The sequence below is a fragment of the Nyctibius grandis genome, chromosome 4, assembly GCF_013368605.1.
Source record: "Nyctibius grandis isolate bNycGra1 chromosome 4, bNycGra1.pri, whole genome shotgun sequence".
NCBI lineage: Eukaryota > Metazoa > Chordata > Aves > Nyctibiiformes > Nyctibiidae > Nyctibius > Nyctibius grandis.
Window position 1 is genome coordinate 89,782,974 of NC_090661.1, and position 26,306 is coordinate 89,809,279.

The following is a 26,306-nucleotide window of genomic DNA, read 5'->3' on the forward strand; positions in this document are numbered from 1 at the left end:
CCTGTTCCCTGAGGTAACTCCCTCTCCTCAGTCCGTTGTTCCCGCTCGAGTGGCGCGGTCCCGGCAGCGCGGCGGGGGGGGGCTGTTAGGCCGTGTCGGCCCGCGTCGTTCCTCCCCGCGGCGGTAGCAGCTCCCCCGACCCCCGCGGCGGTCCCTCTGCGGGTCTCCGAGCGGGGCGGCTGCGGGCAGAGCGGTGCGGACCGGTTGGGGCCGGTTCCCCGCGCAGGCGCAGGGCCCTGTAAACAGGAAGCCGCGGCGGCCCAGAGCGGCGGAGACAAAGGGGGTTGTGGAGAGGGGAAAGGAGGGACTCAGGTTGGCTCGGCTCGGCCCGGCCCAGCGAGCGGGGGTCCTGGCGGTGGGCGGCAGGATGGTGCAGAAGGAGGGGCAGGCGGCGCTGGAGGAGCCCCAAGGCAGCCCCAGCCCGGCTGTGGTGCCTGGCGCTCCCTTAGAGCCTCCGGGGGCCGCTGCGGGGCCGGTCCCGGGGGGTGAGGAAACCGACACCGAGACTGAGACCGCGCTGGGCTCCCGCCGGTTCCTCTGCGGCGTCGTCGAAGGTAAGAGCTCTAGGAGGGGGGTGTGGGAGGACGGGTCGGGGAGCATCGGGGAGGGGTCGGTATCCGCGGGTGACCGGGGGAGGAGGACTAGTCCCAGCTGGCGCTGCTGTTCCCCGTCTCCTCCCCCGAGCCAGTGCGACGGCCGGAGGAGCCCCTCTGCGAGCCGGCTGCTGCGCGGTTCTTGGCCGGGGCTTCCTCCGCTAGAGAGGGCTGGGGGGTGGGGAGGAGCCGCGGCCCTCGGGCGGGGCTGCTGCTGCCCCTGGGGCTTGCGCTGGGAGCTGTTCGCTAGCAGGGAGTGCCCTTTGATGGCAGCTGTTCGGCGGGGTGAGGGCAGGCCTGGCATCCACCAGCGGGCCGATGGTTCCTAATGGAGGCTGAGGCAGTGCAGTGGCTCATCTGGTAGTACGCGTCTGAAGGGGTAGGTAGGGGGGAGAGAAGAGCTACTGTGCGATTATCCCATCTGTAGGTGCTCTTGCTGTTCACCAGAGGCTCAGATTCAGTTTCCTGGGTAAGGAATAGTTGATTCCATAGACACCTATTCTGGAATTAATATTAAATGCTCACTGCTCTCTAAAGTGTTGTAACTTACCACTTTAATTGCGCTATAGAACAGTCCTCTTCTGTCTTTTGGCATAGTTGCAGCATTAAAGGGTTTAAATTGTTGCAGAAGCTGCAGAATAAAGGGACTCTCTGCGTTTCTCAGTAACTACAGAATTTATCTGTGTTTCTGCCAGGTCAGTTAAGGTAGATGGTTAAAAGCCATCAAGAAAAATGGTTTATTCCCAACATAATAGCTGATTTGGAATTGTCCTAAATTCCTGTGGACTGCTGTTATTTCTGTACCTGTAATGAATCTCCAGTAGGAGAACAAAATGATTAACAGATGGAATGGAGAGTGAAATGGGCAGTTTATCGAAGTCGGTATCTGCATTGCTTGCAGAATGCCTTTTGTTCAAAAGAAAGGACCATTTGGTTCCTGCAAATGTCTCTGCGAAGTGCACCTCGACCAGTTAATACCTTTATTTTTTAGCACTTGCAAGGGCTTAAGTATGGTCAGTGTGGAGAGAGATGTCTTTGCTTTGTTGATAGACTTAATTCTGTGAAGATGAATGCTAAATTGAAGGCTTTCGAGACAGATAACAGTGAACAGAAATACAGTTTGTAACAGCATATTTTGTCATGTTTCTGCCCATACACCTTGACCGTGGATCACTTGTTCATCCAGGTTTATATCGGAACTGCTGCATGAACCATAATCATTTTTCTTGTCATCGTAGTTGCGTTGTTACCTCCTCTGCATATATCTTGGTGCAGGTGTTCCTGACCGTACTGTGCATAAAACAAAGCAAGAAAATGGCCTCTGCCCAATGAAGCAATCTAACACTAGTTAGGATTTTCCAGTCTAACATTAATATGCGTACAGGAAAAAAAAGAATAGGGGAGTGTTTAAAAAAAAAAAAAAACAAAACATCAACCAACCACCCCAAAAAAACCCCAACAACAAAAAAAAACCCATTGTGGTAAATGAGGTAAGCAGTAGTAGGTGAAAACATCTTTCTCTTTAGTGACTCAAGAGAATTATAAAGGTAAGAGAAAAAAACGGGGATTAACTTCAGAAGTGTAGATAAATACTTAAGTGTAGTGCAGCGGTTAACACAGACAAGAATTATGGTGAGATTAAAGCAATGAGATTGAGAGTTTGGATCTTTTGTAGAAAGTGAGGGGGAAATTGGCCAAATACTGAGTGAAAATACTGGGTGTGCACTCTAAGAATGTGACGATCTTGTGACAGATACCAATTCACTGTTTTGGCAAGTAATAAGATCTAAGAGAGTATTGTATGCAAAGCTCTGGTGCTCTGCCTCCAGGATATCCTGGCTTTTAGTGATGGAGAGCATGGTAACTGGGAGGAGGTATTTGGCATGATCAGTTGGCTTTTTATTAACCTGACACACAGTCTGGAGGGAGCAATACAAAACCACATCGATTTTTAGTTGGACAGAAAGATCCAAGAATTGTCATCAGCTGGTGACATTAGTAATCTAAGAAATGTGGTGACAGATGGAACAGTATTGCTTTGGATTAGCATGTTCTTTTCAGTCTTATTTAATTAGTCTTTGTTATCTGATTTTCACGATTTTTTTTATAGTAGGCCCCTGCTCTGCTTTAGGCTAGTAGGTCTGAAACAGTAGTATCATATGTAAAGCAAAAGTGTTCTGAACGAGTTATGACACATAGGTGGTTATTCATTAGGTATCACAGTAATTAATTCATTTTGTGGGTTGTTGAGCTTCCTCAGGGCAGCATCAGCCAGAATTAGGTAATACTAGTGAAAAATGAGAAATTTGTTCTGGATGAAATAAAGTGGGAGGTTTTCATGCCTTGCGACTGCTCTCTTGTTTGTTCCTCTGTTTAACCGTCCTCAGTTTGTCACTTTGCAGTTTGTGAGGAGTGGTAGTTACTCAGCCTTACCACTTCGTGGTGCCAAATAGTCTCAGATCACTCTTTGAGAGTCTAGTTCTTAAAACTTGAGCCTGCTTTAAGCTTCTTAAAAGATCATTGTTCACTTAACAGGTAACTGAAATACTTATTAATATATGGAAAATGCTTCAGTTGCATCAGTTTTGAAAGCTGGTTAGGAGGATGTTTTTGACCTCTGTGAGACCAAATATTTACAGATTTACAATGGTAAATAGCTCTGGAAATGAAGATATTGTCTACCTTTTGAACTGGTGTTCTGTGGGGACTTGTGAGCTTTGTGTATTAGGAGCATCATTCATCAGTGAGTGGCCATGCTGTTTGAAAATAAGAGCTTATTAAATTTCAGTGTTATTTTAGTCTCTGGTCTTTGCACAGGCTGCCAAGCTGAAGCTTTGTTTTGAAGTGCCCACTTGTGGTTGAACTGTTTGCACATAGGTCTAAGTGAATTTACTTGACTAAGTGCATTGAGAGTGTTTTTTAAAGTATTATGTTTCTAGAATGGAAGGATTAGATTTAAAACCAGAAGCAGTTACAATTTCCATGGAATTCCGTGACTCTGAATACATACTATTCTAAAATCACTTGTGTAGGTGCTTTTGTATGATTATTCAAAGACATAGTCTTAGCTTGTAAAGATGTGGGAATTGTAAAGTAAGATACCAACTTGCGAGTTAATTTTGACAAGGAGCCAATTAAGCTGAATAAAATGAATGAAAGCCTAAGCATTTTGTTGACTCACTTGCGCTTTTTTTTTTTAAATTACATGTCATCTACCTCAGTATGTATTTGTATACTGTGTGTGTAGTTAGCATTCTAATCTGTACCACTGGTTAAGCATTTTTGAGCTTGTAAATATTTTCAAGTGTTTTCAGTGTTCACATTACAATCAAATCTATTTTGTAGGTGTCTGGAGTGATAGTTTAATTAGGTTATGACTGTTCAGTCTGCACTTATAATAATGCTGACTTGACTTGTCAAGGGCATATGCTTAGGAATACAGTTTGGATTCTGGAAATTAGTTGCTTCAGTGGCCAAATTTATAAGACCTTAGATCACAAGAAATGAAATAAGTTTTAATTGCATTTTAAATTTAGATCAGTTTAGGTTATTACACTTTCCTAATGCTGTCTAACTAGGTTTGTTTTTTTCCCTTTCTGTTTTGAGAAGCTTTTTGATGAACGTAGCAGCAGCAGAAGAAAACTATGGGTTGTAATATAATGTTTCATGGAGCAGGCATAATCTAACATCTAACTGGATAATTTTACTCTTGTTTCCCGTAGGATTTTATGGAAGACCTTGGGTTATGGAGCAGAGGAAAGAACTTTTTAGAAGGCAAGTCATGCTTCCTCTTACTGCAGCACATTCCATCGCAATATAGTCATAATCTTCCACTTAAGCCTGAAAAGAATTATTGTTCTAACCTAGAGCAGCTTTTTGCCCAATATTAATGTTCTTGGGGGCTCATACTCGCCTTTCCATCTTTCCTAAACTGAATTTGTCCAATATCAGTTGTGCGTAAAGTTATTGTGACTTAATAGTATAACACAATGTTCAATGAAGAAAAAAATAAATTAGACTATTTACCAAGAAATTAGTAAAAGAATTAGATCAAGTAAAACGTCGAATTCCTGAATTTGTAGACTATTCTCCCAATGAAGGCTTTTTTCCTATGTTCATAGACTTCAGAAGTGGGGACTAAATACATACCTGTATGCTCCGAAGGATGACTACAAGCACAGGATGTTCTGGCGAGAAATGTACTCTGTGGAGGAAGCGGGTAATTACCTTTATTTCCCCTCTGTGTTTTCTATAAATAGACTTTTGAATGAATTGATCATTGCTAGATATGCTTCTGTGTGTTTAATCACAGTAGCCATTTCCCAAGGTGAGTGGAGACTTGTTCTTAATGCGCTGCAGATGTATGTAGTGGACCTTTGGTATGAGCATGTATTTACTTCTTCTTAGCTATAACTCTACAGATGATTTCTAAAGCTGCTTTTAAGGCTTTGTCTTACAGATTTACTTTTTTCCAGGGAAAGGCTACTCAAAATTATTCCTCTGGCTCTTGAACATCTGAGCCATATTTTGAAGTAGAAATTGTTTGCTTCAGAAAAGAAAAAGGATTGATGAGCAAATAGCATGCCCTTTTATGTGATTCATTAAGTGCTTGTCTCAACGAAGAGAGCACCAGTTAGAAAAGCAGCTTCTGATTATTTAGTCAGAACATAAAAGACCCGTTTAAGCTGGTGGGAGGCTTTTTATCCACCTCTGGCATTTATGCGATCTACAGTGTTTTATTAGCCTGTGGGGATTATCATTTTCCTTGAGTGAGGGGAAAAATGACACTCGCTTGAAATTAAATAATCCTTCTTGGAGGCCACTTTGAATCACTTAGAAATATAATCTAAAGGATACCGCAAGATAATTGCCAATAACAACACAGACTGTTAAACATTCTAAAAATATTTCTCTTTATTCATTGTATGGAAAATTAAATTTGAAGTGTGTTTTTTAGAGCACCTACTTCTCCACAGTGATGTTAAAAAAGCTATTTTTCATGTGCTCCAAGCTTCAGTCATATTAATAGTATGTGAATCAGTGTCATGCAGGGTGATACTACTACATTGGGTTGTCTCTTAGTATGTGTGACAAAAGTGGAAAAAGTGAGTAATAATTCTAGAACTGTTGGTCTGCGTACTGTAAAAGCAGACTACATCCACATTTGTCTCACAACGTTGAGATAAAGAGAATTTTTTAAATCTTTAAAAAATTTTAACATGGAAAATAACAATACAAGGACAGTTGTTGTATTCCTTTTGGCATAACTTCTGAGAACTCTTCCAGATAATTTGGTCCTCATTGCTGTGTTAGTTTTAAGAAATTCCAGCATTTTTTTTTATTATGGTAGCAGAGGCATCTGCATTTTAGAATTTACTTATAATGATGTCTGAGATTATTTTTTTAATTATTGAATTCTTCTGAAATATTTGAATTTGATTTCCAGAGCAGCTAATGACTCTAATATCAGCTGCACGAGAACATGAAATAGAGTTCATCTATGCAATCTCACCTGGACTTGATATCACCTTCTCCAATCCTAAAGAGGTATCCACATTGAAACGCAAGCTGGACCAGGTAAGTGTGACAAACTTACTACTGCTGCAATGCTACTTAATTTGAAAATGTCAGTACCCTGCTCACTCTTGCAGCTTTTCACTAGCTGCTTTATTGTTAGGTTGGATGCCTCGAACAATTCCAATGGATGTGTTCAGGTTGTGTTGCAGAAGTGGCCAGTTGTCATCTAGATTTAAAAAAAAAAAGTCTCATCTTGTATCAGATTCTGAAGGCTGTTCTTGGGAGCTTGCCTTCAGAGTATTTTAGGGCCTTGAAGCCAGGATGCATTTCTAAAGCAAGAACTCTTGTCTACGGTAAACACCTTCAGAGGCAGACCTGACATACCTGTCGTCTTTGTTCTCCTAATTGGCTCCTCTCCCTTGTCCAAAAGCTGTTACAGAGTTAGCTTTTCCACCTGTCTGTCCAGTGAGATCAGCTTTGGATTGTTAAAACTGGACAGATTGCACATCTTTAGAGGTCTAATCTTTGAGAAAAGCAGAGCAGTGGGTCAGAGATAGGCATTCATTGTGAATAGGTACCGAAGTCTGTCTTGCCTCCCCTGCCTTCTCTCCCCCATTTCTGTAGCTTTTCCTTATAAAAATTCTATGGTTTGATTTGGAGGAAAAAAAAAAATTAAACCTTTTGCTCTTGTCTCTTATTTTAGGTTTCCCAGTTTGGCTGCAGATCTTTTGCACTGCTGTTTGATGATATTGATCACAACATGTGTGCAGCAGACAAAGAAGTTTTCAGTTCCTTTGCTCATGCTCAGGTCTCAATCACAAATGAAATTTATCAATATCTAGGAGAACCAGACACATTCCTTTTCTGTCCTACAGGTAAAATGAGATGAATCTTTTAGTTCAGCCTTAAAGAAGGGGGCCTGTTATCTTACTGATTGAAATGCTGGTTTAATATTTAGCCACTGCTTTAAGGAGTATTTTGGGGTTGTTTGAAGAAATTGACTTATAAAAAAAGGTTCAAGTAATTCAGATATATGCAGAGGTTTTGCCAAATCTGCATATCTCTGAAAGATTTAATGCCAAGCAAAGAAGACAGCTTGATAGAATGGTTCAAGAGGTTTGAACTGAAAATTAGGTTAAAGGAAGACTTCTGTTTGACTTGTAGCAAAATTTTTTTGCTTCTTGATCTGGCTAGCTATTAGTTTCTTAGAATTTTCTTGAAGTAGAGGTACAGCACAGCCAGTGCTCACTTCTGTCATTGGTACCTGTTTTTAATAAGATTACCCACTTGTACTAGTCACTGAGTTGCTTGATTTATTCATTAAAAAATAAGATGACTTGCACTCAGGTCCAGTCACTGCTTTTTTAAATCGCAAGCTTTCTCTAATACCTGTAAGAATATTGCATGGGAGAGAGAATCACTATGTTCAGTGGTGTGGATTGTTGCAAGGAAAATTCAATTCAGTAGCAATGTTATCATTGTTAATTTGTTTATCCCCTTGCACTGTAGTAGTATGGTTCTGTTGCAGACCTCCTCTTTAAGGAGACATATGTTCTGGTGTTAATATTTTTAGGTATTTGCACTTCATAACCAGTCTTAGGATTTCTAGTTCTCTTGCCTATTGTCTGCTGTAACCTGCCCTTCTATTTACGGACTTGATTATTTTTTTCTGAATTTTGACATTTGAGCAATTTTAAATAAATTCCTTACTTCTCCTTTCTGATCTTCATGCTAAGTGTCATTCATAATGTCCTTTTTATTTATACTTTAGACTTTTGAGCCTTTCTTGATTAATTTTATAGAAGTTCTCTTCCCAAATGGTAGTATTCTCTCAATGTGTTTGTGGGACAGTTGGGTATGTTGTCACACGTGTGCATCCTCCTTCTAACAGTGATATTCTGTTTTCCTGTACAGAGTACTGTGGAAACTTTCTGTTATCCAAACGTTGCCCAGTCACCGTATTTACGGACTGTAGGAGAAAAGCTGCTCCCTGGCATCGAGGTGTTATGGACAGGTAAAAAATTGGGGGTTTCGGGTTTTTTTTTTATTTCCTGTTAGTGTTAAAAATTACTTCTCGTAAGTATTTAGTAAAATAAACTGTCCAGCTACATGGGGAGTGAATCTTCAAGTATACGCAAAGCCCTCTGATTATCTTGTTTCCCTCTTAGGTCCGAAAGTTGTATCCAAAGACATTCCAGTAGAGTCCATCGAAGAAGTTTCTAAGATCATTAGGAGAGCACCAGTTATCTGGGACAACATTCATGCTAATGATTATGATCAAAAGAGACTTTTTCTTGGGCCTTACAAAGGTCGATCAACTGAGCTCATCCCTCGACTAAAGGGAGTTCTGACCAATCCAAACTGTGAATTTGAAGCCAATTATGTTGCTATTCACACACTTGCAACCTGGTACAAGTCTAACATGAATGGAGTGAGAAAAGATGTGGTGATGAGTAAGTATCTGTAACTGTTTGCCAGGATCTATGCTTAACCATGTAAGTCATACTGATTTTTATTTTATTTAATGATTCTAGCCTTTCCTTACCAACTTACTCTTTCTGAGATCACCTAGCATTTTCTATCCCATAAGTAAATGGTAGTTGCCCGAAAGATAACAAGCATCTAGATTGATTTCTTGACTTCATGGAAAGTATCTGTAGCACATGCTATCAGAGAATTTAAGTCTTGAGAGGTATCTGTGGTTGTATAAAAAGCACTCTCAGCAAGCAATTTTAATGCCCAAATTTGACATAAGTGTCCATGGGTTTGATTTCATTGGAGTAGAAGCAGTTCAGATCAAAAGAGAAACTCTGAATGTCAGAATGTCTAGTTTCTGCATACTGTTTCTGTGTTGACATTGATGGTGACTGTAGTTCTCCATTTTGTCTAAATAGGATGTAATGCTTTGTCCTTTTTTGTGAAGTAAGGCTGTTGAATGCCTTGTCTAACATGACTTTTTTTTAATTTTAAATGAAACTTACATAACTTTTTAAAACTTGTCTCTGTAGCTGATACTGAAGACAGTACAGTTTCTATCCAGATTAAACTGGAAAATGAGGGGAGTGATGAAGATATTGAAACAGATGTACTCTACAGCCCACAAATGGCCCTGAAGTTGGCCTTAACAGAATGGTTGCAGGAATTCGGGGTACCTCAGCAATACAGCAGTGAGTTTCATTTGGTGGTGTTCTGGGATTGGTAGAAAAATGGGGTTAAATGTTCAGTACTTGCATTTAGATTAAAACTATTTTACAGATCCTGGCAATTTATCTACTTTTCATTTGAAAGTATTTTCTGCCTTACTAATTGGGGAAACCTTAATAAAGAAAGAATGCTTGGCGTTCTGCAGTGTGCCTGTAGTGCCCTGACTGATTAGCAGAAGCAACCTTGACATATGATCCTTTGGCACTTCTGGTACGAGACAGGAAAGAGTCTGGATCTTGCTAGTCAAGGTTGTTACTAGACTTCCATGAGACCTGAGAGGATAGGAAGAATAGGTTTTTTTTGAAGTGGGTGTTAGATTATTGTAAACGTTAGTTCTGCCCCAGAAGAGCCTGTGTTCTTCCAGTTGTTTTTCTGAGTTTCTGTCTACAGAAACCAGCTGGGTTCCTTCCAGCATTGTATACCTTTCTTGTAGCAATAGGAGCTTGAGATCTGAGGTAAAATCTGTTTTTCTCAAATGTGGGTTTGAGGTGGTCAGAGTGCCCTTCTCTGATAACTGGTGGTGGGAATGGAAGAACCTCTTCTCCTCCCAACTCTGCTCTGGTGCAGTTATCCTTTTGACCTGCTGTAGGGTTTCGGATCTTTCTCAAACTCAGCTGCAGCAAAACCATTGGGTGAGGAATAGTAATTAAGGTGTCATCTTCCTCCATTTTCACAGAATAGTTTAATTTGGAAGGGACCTCTTGAGATCTCCTAGTCTAACCACCTTGCTCAAGCAGGGTGAGTTTAGAGCAGATTGCCCAAGACCATGTCCAGTCAGGTTTTGAATATCTCCATTTTCCCTAGGTTAAAGACATTTTTGCAATTGAAATATTTAAGCATCAGTCCTTTTATTTTGAAGTGTGCTATATATCCTGATAAAACTTTAACAGTTTCCCCCCCGATGCAGTGGGGAAAAAAGTTAACTTTGAGAGCTTTTTATTCTGATGGCATAGTCAGAAATGCTGCTGGCAGCACGTGAATATTAACTAATTTTCATAACCTTCTCCCCATCCTATCTTTGCTTACCAGTTTTGTGGAGGAGAAACTTGCAAAAAAGCAAAGTTAGTAGTTAGAATTACAGTGACAGAAATGAACAGGCAAAGTACTGAAAGGAAGCTGCACTGATCAGATGCCGTGGCAACAGAATCATCCATGACTTGCAGAAGTTGCTGATTTGAATTTTAGTTGGCAGATATTGAAAACTCTAAACTTGTTTCTTCTTATTCTCAGGTAGGCAAGTGGCCCACAGTGGTGCTAAAACTACTGTAGGGGATGTAGGGCCTCTGGTGGCACCATCCTCTTTAAATGCAACAACTGTGGTTACCACAGTTTACCAAGAACCCATCATGAGTCAGGGAGCAGCACTGAGCAGCGAGTCACCGGCCTTGGTAAAGGAGGAAGAGAAGAAGCAATCTGATGAGGAACCAATGGACATGGTGGTGGAAAAGCAAGATGACACAGACAAGAATGCTAATCAGATACTGACAGATATTGCCGAAGCCAAGATGGCAGAGGAGTTGAAGCCAATGGATACTGATAAGGAGAGCATAGCTGAATCCAAGTCCCCAGAGATGTCTATGCAGGAGGACTCTGGTAGTGACATTGCCCCTATGCAGACTGATGAACAAATTAACAAAGAACAGTTTGTGCCCGGGCCAAATGAAAAACCTCTCTACACAGTAGAACCGGTGACCTTAGAGGACTTGCAGCTTCTTGCTGACTTGTTTTACCTTCCTTATGAACATGGTCCCAAAGGTGCACAGATGCTGAGAGAATTCCAGTGGCTCAGAGCAAATAGCAGTGTTGTCAGTGTTAATTGCAAAGGAAAGGATGCTGAAAAAGTGAGTGTGAATCTTGTTTCTCTCCCTTTAAATCAAAATTCTGAGCAGTGTTATCTGTTGTCTGTAATAGAGACTGGTGTTCCACTTCCTAAAAGCTGAAGGGTAGTGTGTTAACTAACCACAGGTCACAGTAACTTTCATTCCTCCAGTGGAATCTACTGTTCTAAGCCCTGTAGTGCCACGTAGCTGTGAAGGCAGTCTGGTGTCTGCATTTGACCAGTGATCCCTGTATTGGCCTCACTACTAACAGCCATAGAGAATACCTGTGAGTCATGTGTGGTGTGGTAGTCCATGCTGGTAAAATGAAGTAATGAATTGTATAGTCTTCCTCCATATTTAGAATACCTCTCCTCCCTAGAAGGCTGTGTTTGATCTTGTGGATCTTTTGCCTCCTTTCGTAGATAGAAGAATGGCGTAACCGAGCAGCCAAGTTTGAAGAGATGTGCAGCTTGGTGATGGGGATGTTCACTCGCCTCTCCAATTGTGCCAACAGGACAATCCTTTATGACATGTACTCCTACGTCTGGGATATCAAGAGTATTATGTCAATGGTGAAATCTTTTGTGCAGTGGTTAGGTAGGTGCATTGGGAGCCATTATAATCCCAGATAGTGTATTTTTTTTTTTGTTTTTAATTAGCCCACGGGGAAAACACAGTATTAGGCAAATGTGTTTTCTTGGATATGGGGTCAGATTTGACCCTGTTTTAAAGGTTTTCCTGTATCACTATTTGAAGCAATGCTTGCAGTGAATTTGCTTTGGTATTGTAAGTGAAGTCTGCTGGATGCTTAAGATTGGAGACCTTGATTTTCTTCTTGGGCTAATGAAACTTGAATCTCAGCTGACACGTAAGTGTTGACTTTAACTTACTCTTGACTGAATGCACACTGGACTATGCCATGTAACTCCTTGGGTACCCTGGTGTATGATTGGAAATGACACTACGAAATGTGACCACATCAGCCGTCTGCTGCTTGCTCTGTCTTGATAACATTATCGCTGTCTTCAACAGAACAATTGCAGAAGCGACCTTTCAATGGGCCTGGCCAAGAGGAAGCCGATCCTCCCAGCCCTGTGCGCATGCGAGCTTTGGCGTAAGGCTATTCTGGTGCAAAATAATTTCCTTTAAACACTTTCCAAATTGTTGATTTTTAATTTTTTTTTTTTAATTTTATTTTGGTAACGGGTGGAAATTGTGGCACTCTCTAGACAGATTTAGTCTGAGACAAACTGATCTTGAACCAGTTTTTTCTTTTTTTTTTTCTTTTTTTTTTCTTTTAATGTGTGGCTTTTTGGTTTTGGTTGTGGTTTTTGTTTTGTTTTTTTTTCCCTGAAAGATTTTTGGGGGATCTTAAGTTGGCAGATAGCACCAGCATGGCCTGGGTAATTCTAGTGACCTCATTTCACTTTCAGGTTTCAATCCAGCTGTAAGGAATATGCTGTGGACTTGCTTGACATACACAGCAGGCAGCAAAGCTGGTGGTCTCATGTCACACTTTTTTGTAGCTGTCACAAACCTCACAGTGGTTAACCATTACACAGCCTTGGTCTAGTCCTAGTGTTTGGATTGTCTTTAAATGATACTCTTAAACACTGTCAGGTTTAAGCAGGGACAGAGAAGACCTATTAAGTCATCAAGTCAGTCTGTGCTCAACAACTTCCTGTATTCTGTGGTTATTAAATACCTGATCCCTATGTGTATGGTTGATAAAGAAGAAGAGCTTTTAAAACTGCCTTCTGTAAAGTACAGAGAAGAAAACTAGCTTGGGAGGAAAACTTGGCAGCATTGTAGTATGTTAGCATGTCTGCCTAATGCTATTTAAAAGCTTTAGTTTGTGCATTTTTAAGACCGGTGTGACAAAACTCCCCCAACTTTACCATTCTTGCTGCATGTTGACCTTTAGCTAGAAAGAATGCTCTATTTTGATAACTTAATCTGTTTAAAACTCCAGGCCAAAGCTTTATAAAGAGAACAGTGATTCTTGTAATCTCTAAACACTGAGGGCCCTACTTACGACTGCATTTCAGAATTGTCAGACTATCTACCAATTTCAGCTGAAATGGTCTTCAGTTTTCAGTGTCCCTGTGAAGTTGGGTTCAAGTCTTTAAATGCATCAAATATTTGGTATAGTTCACCATAGAAGCCAACTCTGTAAATACTAGCTCTGTTAACTTTGGCACTGTTCTGTTCCACTACTCAAACTGGTGTTAGATAGTTGAAAAATTAAATTTAAGAGTTTTGGACAGTTTAATACTCTTATGCTAACAGTGCTTCTGTGAGAGGAGATGCTTTCGTCTTGAGCTTGTATTTTATCACTAGTGTAAATACATATAGAGCAAAGGTCTTTGATAAAATTACATCATTATATAAAGCTAAGTACATTACAAATCCAAACATGTTAGTTTTCACAACGGTGTGCTCAATGGTCCACTGAATGTTCACTTTCGCCACCTCTCCTCCCAAGTCCAGCTAGCATTCAGTCCCTTAAATTAGTGTGGCTGTACAGTACTATGGATTACTAATGACTTCTATTGTCTTCTTCCCCATTGTGTACAGATGGGAGAATCCTCAGCACAAGTTTCTACTGCTATTGGATGGACAGCGCCAGATGTTCACAGCGCGTCGTCATTAATTAATTAAAATGGAAAGGTTTTGTCTGTGAGGCAGCTCAGACAGATTAGATGGGCAATAGGCATGAACTGAAGTCACATTTGCGCAGCGGCTAAGGCGTTAACTATGTTTTTCATTTATACAGCTCTTCATTCACACAGCTCTTTACTGTAATAATTGGAAGTGCTAGTTAAGTTGTAGTCTCAAAGGACAGACAGATACTGTCTTCCAAGTTACTGACTAAACCTCCTTGTGAAGGGTATCTTTTTACCTGAGAATTCTAAAATGTGGGAGTAAACCAAATTCAAATTCTGATGCTTAGATCGTTTCTGAAATTTACTCTACTTGGGGTAGTTTGTATTTAACATATATTCCGAAACTCTCATAAATGTCAAACTTGGCACACTTTGGGACTCTCTGACTAGCACAACATACTTGTCTGTACTGATCTGAGACTGTTACTTGAACAGGAGATAGATTGCTGTCCACAAAAGGAAAAGAATATTTGCGCTGCTCATCTTGTCAGAAAACTAGGCGGGTAATTGAGATCTCCACTCCGGATACCATGGTTGGTTTGTTTTTTTTTTTTTTTTCCTCCAGAGTTGTCATTCATATTAGCTGTTGAAGGCTGTGGTGCCTTGCTGGTGGAACAATATTAAAAGTCAAACAGCTAATGGAAAGTTTCTTTTCTAAAGCAAGCATAAACTAAAGCGGAGTGCTTCAGTGGGACTGCTGTGGGTGGTTGATCAGCAGGGACCCTGGTGCATCAGATATGCTTGAGGAGGAAAAAAATCAAAGTGCTAAAAAGCAAAGCTAGTATCATCTGTGGCCAACAGGGTGTACTGGTTAAATTGTGAGTTAATTCCAGTTAACACTACTTAGCTTTTTAATGTGCCAGCAGCATTGTGAAGGTACGACCTGGATTATGTAAATCTGCGTAGTCTCTTGCAAGAATACTGTTTCATACAATAGTCCTGGCTGCCTGAAGTGTTCCAGACTGTTTGCATATATTGCCAGTCCTAGTTTTCTGACAAGATTAGAAACAATCGTTATTAAAATGTGACTTCAGAAAGGTCCTTTTTTTTTCAAGAGGCTGTGATAATGGCATTTGTTTGATCTAAAATTTACGATAGTAGCTATGGAGCCACGTAGCTTCCAAGATGTCATCTTTTCATAGATGAAACAGACGTTTCTGCCACAAATATACAAAAAAAGAATGGTCAAAATGTCTCGGAAGCTTAATTGTGCATGGCACCATTCTTGTGCCTTCTGTCTGGAATGAGGTGTGCTGGCTGAATCACATCACTTGTTCTTAAACTAGTCTGTTACAGGCAATCAAAAATTTGGAATACTGCAATTAGTGCGCAAGCACAAAATTTTTATAAATCCTACATTATTACAGCCTCCCCCCAAGCCCTGGATTCTAGATCAGTTAGAGAGCTTTTTCCACAAGTGTGTGTTAGCTTTTTGGACATGTTAGACACCCAGGAAATCCCCCTTCTCGTAACATTCTCCGCTTGGATCTGATCTCAACAGGGTGTCGTAGTCAATCTTCAGCACAGTTCTTAAGTGGAGACCAAGAACCCTGGGCCTTTAGAGGTGGTCTAGCAGGAGAGTTCCAGGTATCAATATGACTTCACAACTGAATGACATTTTCTTTGTTTTATGAGAAACCTTTTGTTGCACATCAGAGGTCTGGAAGGATTGGTCTGCCGAAGGCTTTCTGGTCCAAAGCCCATTAGCCTTACAGCTTGGTTTAAAATTATTTTCCTCCCCTTTCTACAGTAATTTCTCAAGGAGATGCTGCCTGTCCCACGCGCATGCGAAGCGCAGCGGCTTTAGTTGTACATTTCACATTGTTTCTTTGCAGGTCGCACAGCATTTTTATCTGCGCCCGCAATTGCACAATGCGCGCATGCTTGTCTGCCGATGGGAATTCCATGAGCAAAAGGGATAGTCATCCAAATTTTGGTTGCTCTCTAAATAAAGCTGTAATGCGCTTTGGGAAGATTCCAATTGGCAAAAATTCTTAAATCGCTGTTTATGCCATGTTCAAATTTGTTCATGGATTTTTCAGGCGCTATACTTTTCCCCCCTCACAGGTGCTCTGTGCGCAGCAAATTGAATCAGCGCATTGCTTTTGGGATAAAGCGTCTCCTCTGGCCAGTTAACCCTCTTCAGACCAAACCTTTCCTCCTGACATTCTATATTCTTATACAGAGACAGTGTAGATATGATTGGTAAAAAGTATTTTAAAGCAGATAAGGTTAACAGACTCCTAATGTTCTGTTTCAATTGCATATTTTAAAACACCAATTGGATATTTTCTATTCAAATAAGGTCCTTGCATTTGTAAAGCATAGCAACCCCACCTTCTTCTGGGGTGCCTGCAAGTAGCAAATGTTAATTTGGGAGTCTGCAGTGCACACCCAAGAATGATGGGTTTTGTTGTTCATACAGTCATATTAAGTATTTTGTTTTCACAGCGTTTGCTGCCTATTGATGGGGCAAATGACCTCTTTTTTCAACCACCTCCATTAACACCCACTTCCAAAGTGTACACCATACGACCCTACTTCCCTAAAGATGAGGTAACTGCTTTTGACACTTGTCACTGTTGTTGTTAGTGATTTGTTTCCTTTTGTGGCAACACTGGTTACTGCTCAGTCCCTTCATACCCTAATGAAACATGTCCCAACATCTTGCACAAGGCACAAATGCAAGCTCACAGGAAAACTGAGGTTAAGTGACTTGCCTGTGGTTCAACAACATGCTGTGCAACAGTGCATGTACACCCACATCTTGATTCCCAGTCTCCCAGCCCACCACCTTTTCAAATCTGTGAGTGCCGTCCCTATTTCTGAACCACAAGTTAAAGTTGTTCATGGCTGGTAGAGGAATTCTTGCAGTGGGGACGCATGCGATGGGTTAACCTGAGGGGTGGCTGTGTATACCTGTTCACTCAGTAATTATTGTGGTAACTGCTGGTATTCCCAGAGCTATATAGGCAGAATGTTGATACTGTGTCTCAAGATGTAGCTGCAAAATGTGATGATACTTCAGTCATTCTTATCATTTTAGTTGCAGATCTGTAGCATAGTTTCATTTATTTTAGCTTAGCAAGGAGAATACTTGAAACTGATGTATCAACCAACAGGAAGTTAACACTCCTTATGGATGCAGCTTAAACAATGTAAGGATTAATGTAGCTTGAACTTTTGCATTTGTAGCTACATTGAGATGGAACATATTTCCTTTGAAACATAAGTATCTAGGTTGAATTTGCAGGAGCTCCAATGAATCCTGAGTTGAAGATAATCAGACAGGGCTAGCACCCGAAGTCATGTCCTTTACCCACTACTTGTAGGCTAGCTCTGTCCTGTGCTGTTCTCGCAAGCAGTGAAGCAGCGTTTTCTGTACCTTAGCGCAGGACTGTACCTAAGCTGGTTTGCTGCTTTGTAGGTAATGGAGTTGATATTTCTAAGCCACTTAAACAGTTGGTGATGCAGCTAAACGTGCAGTCATAAGGAATATTTCTTGTGAGGAGGAATTCCCTTTTTATGAAAGGAGGCCGGAAACATGTAAAATATAAAGCCTTTTTGTTGAAAAGTATCAGTCACACTTTAAATAAGAAACTACACAAGTTTACTCTTTAAAGAGAGTAAACTGAAAGCCTTTTAACATGCAGAAGGTCAAGGTGTGTCTGTCCTTCACAGTGGTTAAATTGTTGCACTTGAACATTGGAGGTTTTGAAAAGGGACTTTGTAGCAAGGCTATTGATCGTCACTGTGTGTTGGGTAACTCTTAGGATTAATCTTCTGCAGTTACAAGTGGAGGAGGTTGACCTCCAGCTTTTTCTTTCCAGCCATTCAACTTAAGCACCATGTTTTTGACAGGCGACTTTAAGAGTTACTTTTGGGGGGGAAAGATAGATCCTTTCTCACAGGTGGATACTCTTGTTCTGTGTAACTTAAATGCCTGTCAGTACTAGTTTACAGTGGAGCTGTTAATGAAATCTCTGTAAAACAAAGTTGTTAGCTTTTGAATGTGAATGATGACTTCAAATCATCTCTTCTCTCCTCTTAGGCATCTGTATACAAGATCTGCAGAGAAATGTATGCTGATGGAGCTGATCAACCCTTCCATAGTTTACCAGATTTAATTGGAGACAAGTATGTATTAGGAATGAATGACCTACAGAGGTGGTTCTGAAGGATAAAATCCTGATACTGTATTTCATTTGAAGTTTTAAAAGTGTATGTGTGGGAATTTGATTTAAAAAAAAAAAAAAATCTGCCCTCTGCAGGCTTCAGAAAATTGGGGTTTTGGTTTCTTAAAGATACCATTGACAGTTATGTCTGTCAGTTGATGCTCTGGTCACGTCTTGTGACCTTTTTAAAAAAAAAAAAAAGAAAAAAAAAAAAAAGACGTAGCTGAAACCTCTGTATTATGAAACCTGTGCACCATAGTATCCTGTTATTTCAGCTTTTGCAAAAGTATATCACGAGAGTGTCCATAGTCTGTAGTTACCCTCTGGTATTTTTTTCCAACTCAGTGTAGTTCTTCAGTTAATTGAAATTTTTTTGAGGATCAATCTCCCAGCTGACTGCCTCGAGTTTCTTCTGAAATACATGTTATAGATTACATGTACCAAGTTTTAAAAAGAATAAGCAATGACAAGTGAGATGAAGTTAAAAAAAAAAAAAGGCATTAAATCTGAGCTGTAGAAGGAGATACTTTGAGTATTTTTTTTCTGTCTCAAGTGTTTAATTTAGATAGAACTTTGTAAAGAGGCTGCTCTGTGAGTGACAAGAAGGTAGTTCAGAAAGGCTGTGTAACTGATATCGAAAAATACCCAAAAGAGAAGATGGAAGAAAAGGAGGTAACGGCAGCAGAGAAACTGAGGGCAAAAGGTGAAGGAAGTTTGTGTCTCTGGTGAGTCAGAAGAGCAGTGTGTATGGAATTAAATCATGGGATCCAGAGGTGCAGATGTTGCTCATAGCTGAGTTTCAACAGCTGAATAGTCTGTTAATTAATGCTCTGTAGGAACTAATTCCATGACTGGAGGACTCTGTCACTTCTTTAATTGACCCTAGAGTCTCCTCCAGAGTACCTGAAGAGCATTCTTGTTCAAAGTGACCTCCTTTTGACTGAATTTGGACACTTCTTTCTGCAGGTTAGTAGGAGGTCTGCTCACCCTCAGCCTGGATTACTGCTTCGTCTTAGAAGATGAGGATGGCATATGTGGCTATGCTTTGGGAACAGTGGATGTGACTCCTTTCATTAAAAAATGCAAAATGTCTTGGATCCCTTTCATGCAAGAAAAATATACTAAACCAAATAGTGACAAGGAGCTCTCTGAGGCAGAGGTTGGTATAACCCACGAGATCAGAACTGTATGCTGAACTCTTTCTTTCCAAAGCAGGTCTTTGTTTTTCTTTTGCATTTTGGGCTTCCATGTAATTCAATTTTCATACCTTTATGAAGTCTTTGATGAGCATGGTATCTGACATCTTAGAAGGTGACAGTAAAATTATTCACTGCCAGTCAGATACAGCTGTGTGTTGTAATATACCCATGAGGTGTACTTTAGCAGTAATCGATGCAGTAAAGGTAAGCCGCCTTAATGGAGAGAAAATTACATTTTGAAAATAAAGGGTTGCTTCTGCTCTGTTCTTCTGCAAAATGACATATTAGTTTCCCCATGCTGCAGGTAAGGCTAACCCCTGATAGTCACATCAGTTTAAGTATGGAAAACAAATTAAAGAGCACTTGGTTTTGATGTTAAAGTCTATGAGCTATTTGTGGAGTGTGACAGCTGTAAATGGTGCAAAATGACATCTCACCTTTAGCAAGTGCTAAAAATTGGTATCTTGAATTGTTTTTGGAAGAAGTTAGAAAAACGATGTCACTGAACTGTCAGAAATAGAGAAAATTCTCGCTGTTGCATTCTTGTCAAGGAAAGAGATGTGTTTAATACTAAGAGATGTAGATCCGCACCTGCGTGTGGAAGGAGGTGTGGACAAAGCTGTTAGTAGAGGCAGGCCCAGAAACACCACTTCTTAGCCTTTTTCTTCCCCTCTCAAGAGGGAAAGAATGCTTTCCAGAAAGTATTGTCCCACAAGTTGTTTGAATACAAAGGCAGGTGTCAGACTGGTGAGCCTCCTAAGGGAATCCCCAGCTGGTAAGGGCAGGGCAAAAATGACATATGTGGCAGTGTGCCTTTGCTTTATTTGGCTAGGACTTAGACAAAATCTTAAAGGAGGTCATGGCTCTGAGAGCACATTCGAATGAAATGTTTGTCACCCTATTGTGAAAATGACCACCACTTATAGGCGTGTTTGATGGGTGAAAAGTGAAGAACATTTAAAAAAAAAAAAAAATCCAAAAAAACCCCCCACAAACCCTCCAAAAAACCCCAGCCTTGCTGCAAATATCTGTGTTCTTGGGTAGGTGTGACTAGAAGGTATCTTAACAGCCCCACTACCACTATTGAAGTGGAGCTAATTCTGCAGTCTGTAGGTTTTATGACTTGATTTTTCTACATTTGCACAGTGCTGTGCTTTCAACTGTGTATGTAAATTCAGATTTTGAAGCAAAGCTGATGCATATAAAGATATCAGAAACTAAACACAGGAAAGCTGTAGTAGGTACAGTAAGGGAGAAGGGACCTTGATTTCCAGAAGTTTAAAGTCAGACTTCAGATAAAAAGCATGAGGTATTTTGTGCTGATAAACTAGCTTTTCCATTGAGATGTTTAAGAACATTTTTTGCTGTTGGTACAAAATCTCCGAAAAAGTCTGTTTCTTGAGACTATGGGCTTGAGGGTTCTTCCTGGTAGTACAGAGAAGCTCTTTGTATTTTCCTATTGATTTAGATGCTGTGGGATTTTATCAATTTAGTCTTTTGACACTATAAAGGAGCGTAGAAAATATTCAATAGTTTTTTAGAAGCCGTTGTCATTGCAGATCATGTATGGAAAAGTCTTCTCACAAAATAGGATTGACTTGGTTTCCTTTACAGACTTCTTAGCTCTTGATAACCTCAGTCCCCACTTTGGTTTGAAAAGCTCCCTGTCTGTACTTTTTAGATCATTTGCTTCAAATTGTTGATTTCTAATACAGTTCAGTTGTTCTCTAGTTTACTTAAATAAATGTTGAGCCCCAAACTTCATGGGATAAATAAAATCTTTTGTTTCACAAAAGAAAAATCCAGTCCTCTGACTTGTGTAATACTGTTGTCTTGCAGTTTTGTCTGGGTTCCTGTCAGGGAAGTTTATCTGGTATCTGCTTTTCCTGAGATTGGTTATTCTTGATCACAAGAGATGAATCTCTCTAACTGCTTCTTGGCCCCACCTGTACCCTACTCTTTGATAACCTGTTTTACCTCTTGTAGCACTTTGGTGGTTGGAAGAAACAGTTGTCACCTTTGCCTTGGTGCTTGAAGCCAGCATGGCTAGCTTTGAATGCTTTCTGTGGGATTGTGCCTGTTACAGCTGTGATAAAGAAAAACCCAGAGGAGCAGGCATGGTTCTGAACCTGAAGTAGCTCAACAAGTTTGAAGTAGTAACTTTGAAGAGAGATTCTCCTTGTGAGAGTTTGGGAGATGGCAGTTCATAGATTTGAGGGGATGGCATTTAAACTTGACCTGAAAAAAACAAAGGTGGAGGTTGCTAATGTTATGGTTCCTTATGCAATGAAGTCCTAGTTTGAGTTGTCATGATGGTTATACAAAAAATGAAGTTAGGTGACTTGTTTACTTGAGCCAGTGCTCCCTAAAGGTTCTAAAATTCAGTAACCAGCAGGGGGAATGACTTGAGTATATATCAGATTTGGCTTTGTCTACTTCTGCATTACCTCACTTTATTGTTCCATTCCCATGAGTTGCGTGAAGTTAACATCTGATGTCACATTCCCAAAGACCTTCCTGGGTGACTGCAGTAGTCTTTAGTGATCAACAACATCCTTTAGTGATCAACAAGGCTTATTTCAAGCTAGAGACAAATTTGCCTTTGTCAGGGCAAGTAGTCGAAGATAATTGCATGGATGTGAGAGGTGTTTCTAGGCTGCTGTGAACCAAAGAATGTGTGTGGAAGGTTAGAACACTTAGAGCTAAAACTGCCTGCATAAAATGCAAACAAAAGGAATATCTGTGCACAAACTGCTGGTTATGGGCTGGCTTATGGTTTTTCCCACTTGAAGTGTGGGTCACTGAGAAGCCAAGCAGGAAATCTTGCATTCCTCCTTTGACAGTCTGAGAAGCTTTTGTAGCCTGCCTTTTTATTTGGAGTACAGAGGGTGATTCAGCAGGGAAGGAGCAAAGTGACCATCAGAGGTGTAGCTGAAAAGCATGCTGATTTGGAGGTATACTCCATGAGCCAAGCAGCCTCCCTTTATAAAGATGCATGAAAATGGAAAGCTGAATAATGATTAAATGTCTATTTCCCATGTTCTTTTCAGAAAATAATGCTAAGCTTCCATGAAGAGCAAGAAGTATTGCCAGAATCTTTCCTTGCCAACTTCCCATCACTGATAAAGATTGATATCCACAAAAAAGTCACAGATCCAAGCGTGGCCAAAAGTATGATGGCCTGCCTGCTCTCTTCTCTAAAGGCTAATGGTAAGCTTCGTGCACTCAAAATTCCTTGTTTCCTAACTACCTCTTAGTTCTAGGATGCAAGGCAAACTTGGGATGGTTATATTAACATTGTATTTGCATGTCAGCCTGAGATACTCTATTCCTGCCATAACTGGCACTCTAGATTTGGGTAGATAATTATAAAAGCTTTTGGATAGCTAACTTCTGCTGCTGTCTTCGGTAAAAGGTAGCTTTTCACTTCAGCCATTAGCCTGCAAATTAGAAAATAGGAAGAACTGAGGGAGCAATTTGGCAGTGAGAGCAGGCGTTTTTACATCTTGAACAATGCACAAATGTTTATATTTCCCCTGTTGGCATCGGCGATGATGCTTTTTCTTATGTGTGGCAGTGTGCACTGGTGGGTGATTACCAAAACCTTCAATATGGGGAAGTACTTGGCTGTCTGCCTTACTGCACATCTGAGGTTCACAGTTCCTTTGCGCGACTTGATGCCCTGTTCTGGTGCTATTTTCTGAGCCAATGTCAGAGTTTCAGGATGCTTTTAAGTGAAATAAAAGGTGTGCAGAGGGTTTGTTCAGACTGACAAGATGTCTGCAATGTGCAGCCCCTTTAGGGGTCGGTCAGCTATGTTGCCATAAATCTGGTCTCTTTTGGGCACTGTGCTTCCTGTGTGGAATTGGATTGGTGATTTCATGGGGTTTAAACGTTAAAATAGATGGGAACTTGAGTAATATTTGATGTCTATGCTTCTTACAGTAACTCTTCTCCTACAGTGTTTTGTTTCTTTCTTCCTTCTCCAGGCTCCCGTGGGGCTTTTTGTGAAGTGAGACCAGATGATAAAAGAATCCTGGAATTCTACAGCAAGCTGGGTTGTTTTGAAATTGCTAAAATGGAAGGATTTCCAAAGGATGTTGTTATCCTTGGAAGAAGCCTGTAAAGTGCTTGACAGCAAACTGTTCCAGTACTGTAGTCTCTTAACAGCTGGGCAGGTAGTGGTGGGGATCTTCATATGGTCTAGCTGCACAAAGCCAGCAATAAGCCAGCTTGGTAGAAAGGGCTATGCGAAAATCACCCATCACACATTCAGACTGTTATTTGTTGGAAGAGGATAATGCTGCTGAAAACACTGTTTTAACAAAGAGAAACCTTGTCCTCTCCTGGTCCTGTGTGAAGTGCCAAGGAATCTTGCATGGGCTATAGCTTCTCGGAGGAATCCCTCTCAGTCGGCGCTGTGGTTGACAACAGTTCTCTGCATTCACCTGTCAACAGAAAAGTGGTCTCTGGCAGAAGTATCTATAAAGATGCAGGTTTTTTCTCTGTCATAGAGCAGAGTGTGCAACTGGAAGTTGCAGAAATGGGAGGGATTGCTTGTGTCAATCAGCAAATTTAAAGATAAGTAGCTACAGTTCTATTTTGACTATCTTTATGCTTGTTGATAAAGCAATGACCCATTGTCACTTCTAATGACCATTGGTTCAAGCTTTGTGCTTTGTTAGGGACAAATGTGCAGTGGTCTGTGACAGAAGTCACTTACTGACAAACTTGTAAATTTCAGTGTATATAAACTTAGCCGTATGCTGACTAACTTTTTGTTTACCAGTTTTTGTAACATTTTCTTTTGAAAAGTGAAATCGTATAGGTCCAAGATGGCACTTTTGAACAACCTGAAACCACAATGGAGAACGAATCTGTCCTCAGCACTGACCTTTCTTATTGTGCCTCTTATTCAGGGCTGGAAACTGACCATTTTGGGTAAGGGGACCGGATCCCAAATGATCCTTCCTTCTGACAGCAGTTTGTCTCTGCTTGAGGTTATCATTGTTCTCCTGGGACTGAAACAGCAATTCACAGGGTGGTCTGCCAAACCCTTTAATTTTGGTAACATTCGCATGGGATTGTGGTTGAAAGATGGTGAGAGGGAGAGCTGGCCCACAGCTGGGACTTGTCCTTGGAACAGTCACCATGTTTCAAAGCCTGTTCATACTGGTTTGAGTAAATCAGGGTCTTCAAGTCCTGCACGTTTGTATCAAATAACTTTTCTATACGAAATGCCACAATAAGCACATTTTTACACATTATTTAAATGGTTACCTACTTTTAAATGTTCCACGAGTTTAATGTTTTTACCCAGGTCTGACGTGTTTGGCTGTGGGATGGAATCAGCATGGTATGGGATCTGGTAGTGAGGTAGTTGCCTCATTTATGAAACTGGTATTTCACAGAAGTCCTAGTGTCCCTGATATGTAATTGGCCAATGGTACACACCTTGCAGTACCTTGCTTCTGTCACCTGCTGCCATCAGCTGTCTTTATTTTCCTTTAATTTTCCTGGGGTTTTTTCAGCAGAGTGCAAAGGAAATTCAGTTCCTTTTACAAGCCTCCAGCTGCATAGAAGAAGTTAAGCAACCTATAATGGATGGCATTAAGACTGCAGTAATGTTGTCTGTGACCTGTAAGGTGATGCCGTGTTTGGCCTTCTGGTGCAGTCACATGCAGGATGGGTTTTTTTTTTCCTTTGCAGAATGTGAACAATTTTTTAATGCGGTAACGAAGTATTTAAGTTGAAACAAGTTCATTTCATTTTTAGAGAGAGGTACGGGGTTGTGCTATGCGATTTCATGTAAGTCGGAGCTGAATGCCACTAGTTTTTATACAGCTTTGAGTGCATGTTGAGTAGCTGATACCTTGGTTTATCAGGTGGGAGAGTTTTGTTTCTTCATGGATACCAGAGTCAACTTCTTTTATCTGGATGCATAACATTACAGCATAGGATGCTTGTGGCCTTATTTCTTGGCTTTTAAGGAGTTGCCACATTTTCTCTTCCTATGACTTTGTTATTATAGAAGTTAATTGTACAAGCCTATGGAATGTCAGGCCAATACCATCATTCTAGGATTGTAAAGTGATATGTTGACATATCTTTCATGGTTATGAATTTTCATTAAGGTTGGAATGCCACTTTCTTTAATCTGTTTTTAGATCAACAGTATCTGTAGCAGAAAAAAATGACCTGTAAAACTGTATTTGAAGATCATGCGAGAAATAGAATAAAAATTGAGAAGTGAATGTAAGAAATGTATATTTGGTGTATGAGGTTCCAGAACCAGAAAGGGTTCAGCAATGTATGTTACATCACACCGTATGTGCTGGATGCCCTCGGGATCAGCTGGCAGAGGAACTTGTGTCTGGTTTTGGTGGTAGCAGTGTGTTGCGTGGTAGACATCTGTGCTGATGCCTTTCATAGGCAGGTGTTCAGTGACCCTTCAGAAGTACGTGCCCCAAAGTTTTTTGGGGCGGCAGTGACCTTTCTTTTTGGCCCTTCTGTGAGTAGCACCAGTTGAACTTTAGCTGTTTTGTAAAACCCAGTTCTTTCAAAGGTGATCTCCAGTGTCTGGCAAAGCCAGTGTGAGCTGTGTTGCCGCAGTGCTCGTTCACCCTTTCTTACTGGTTTTTTGGTTTGTGGGTTTTTTGTTTTGTTTTTTTTTTCCCTTGCCGGCTGCTGGGTTTAGAGGTTGCTGAAACACAGAAAAGCCTGCCAGCAGGAACAAGGCGAGAGAGGGGGTAACTTGAGGGATGTCACACTGTGTGTAAGGGACAAACATTGTGGCTCCACAGTCTGTCTGTAGTTGTACATCCACAAAATTTAACTTAGGAAGCTAAACACCTGAGATGGCTCAAGCAAGTAGCTTCCTGCTTGGAATGACAACCAAGCAAAAGGGGATGGGTCAGGGGTATTAAAAGCAGCTTTTTCCTAAGGTCAGTTCACAAGGGTTCATCCATCTGCTGTAGAAGTGCTCTGGGTATGCAGTGCAAAAGCTCTGTGGTGTGGAGAATGTGATAACATGCAAACTCAGCAGGGAAATGAGCCGTTGAAAACTGCTCTCCTACCCCAGTAAACATGTGCTGTGTTAAAACAGTAGTTTTTCTTCACAAACTCAATGTGT

The 26,306-nt window shown here is 40.7% G+C and overlaps 1 protein-coding gene across 1 annotated transcript; it reads left to right on the forward strand.

Moving 5' to 3' along the window:
• Window positions 1-25,441, forward strand: OGA (O-GlcNAcase). Its single transcript, XM_068398900.1, is given in 17 exon segments — window positions 1-554; window positions 4,316-4,367; window positions 4,715-4,812; window positions 6,040-6,170; window positions 6,814-6,985; window positions 8,025-8,035; window positions 8,037-8,124; window positions 8,279-8,563; window positions 9,119-9,277; window positions 10,545-11,155; window positions 11,557-11,731; window positions 15,302-15,387; window positions 16,252-16,356; window positions 17,852-17,937; window positions 18,942-19,134; window positions 22,225-22,384; window positions 23,164-25,441. Coding segments are annotated over 17 exon segments (2,736 nt in total). The 5' UTR covers window positions 1-367; the 3' UTR covers window positions 23,301-25,441.
• The last annotated feature ends 865 nt before the right edge of the window (window positions 25,442-26,306 follow it).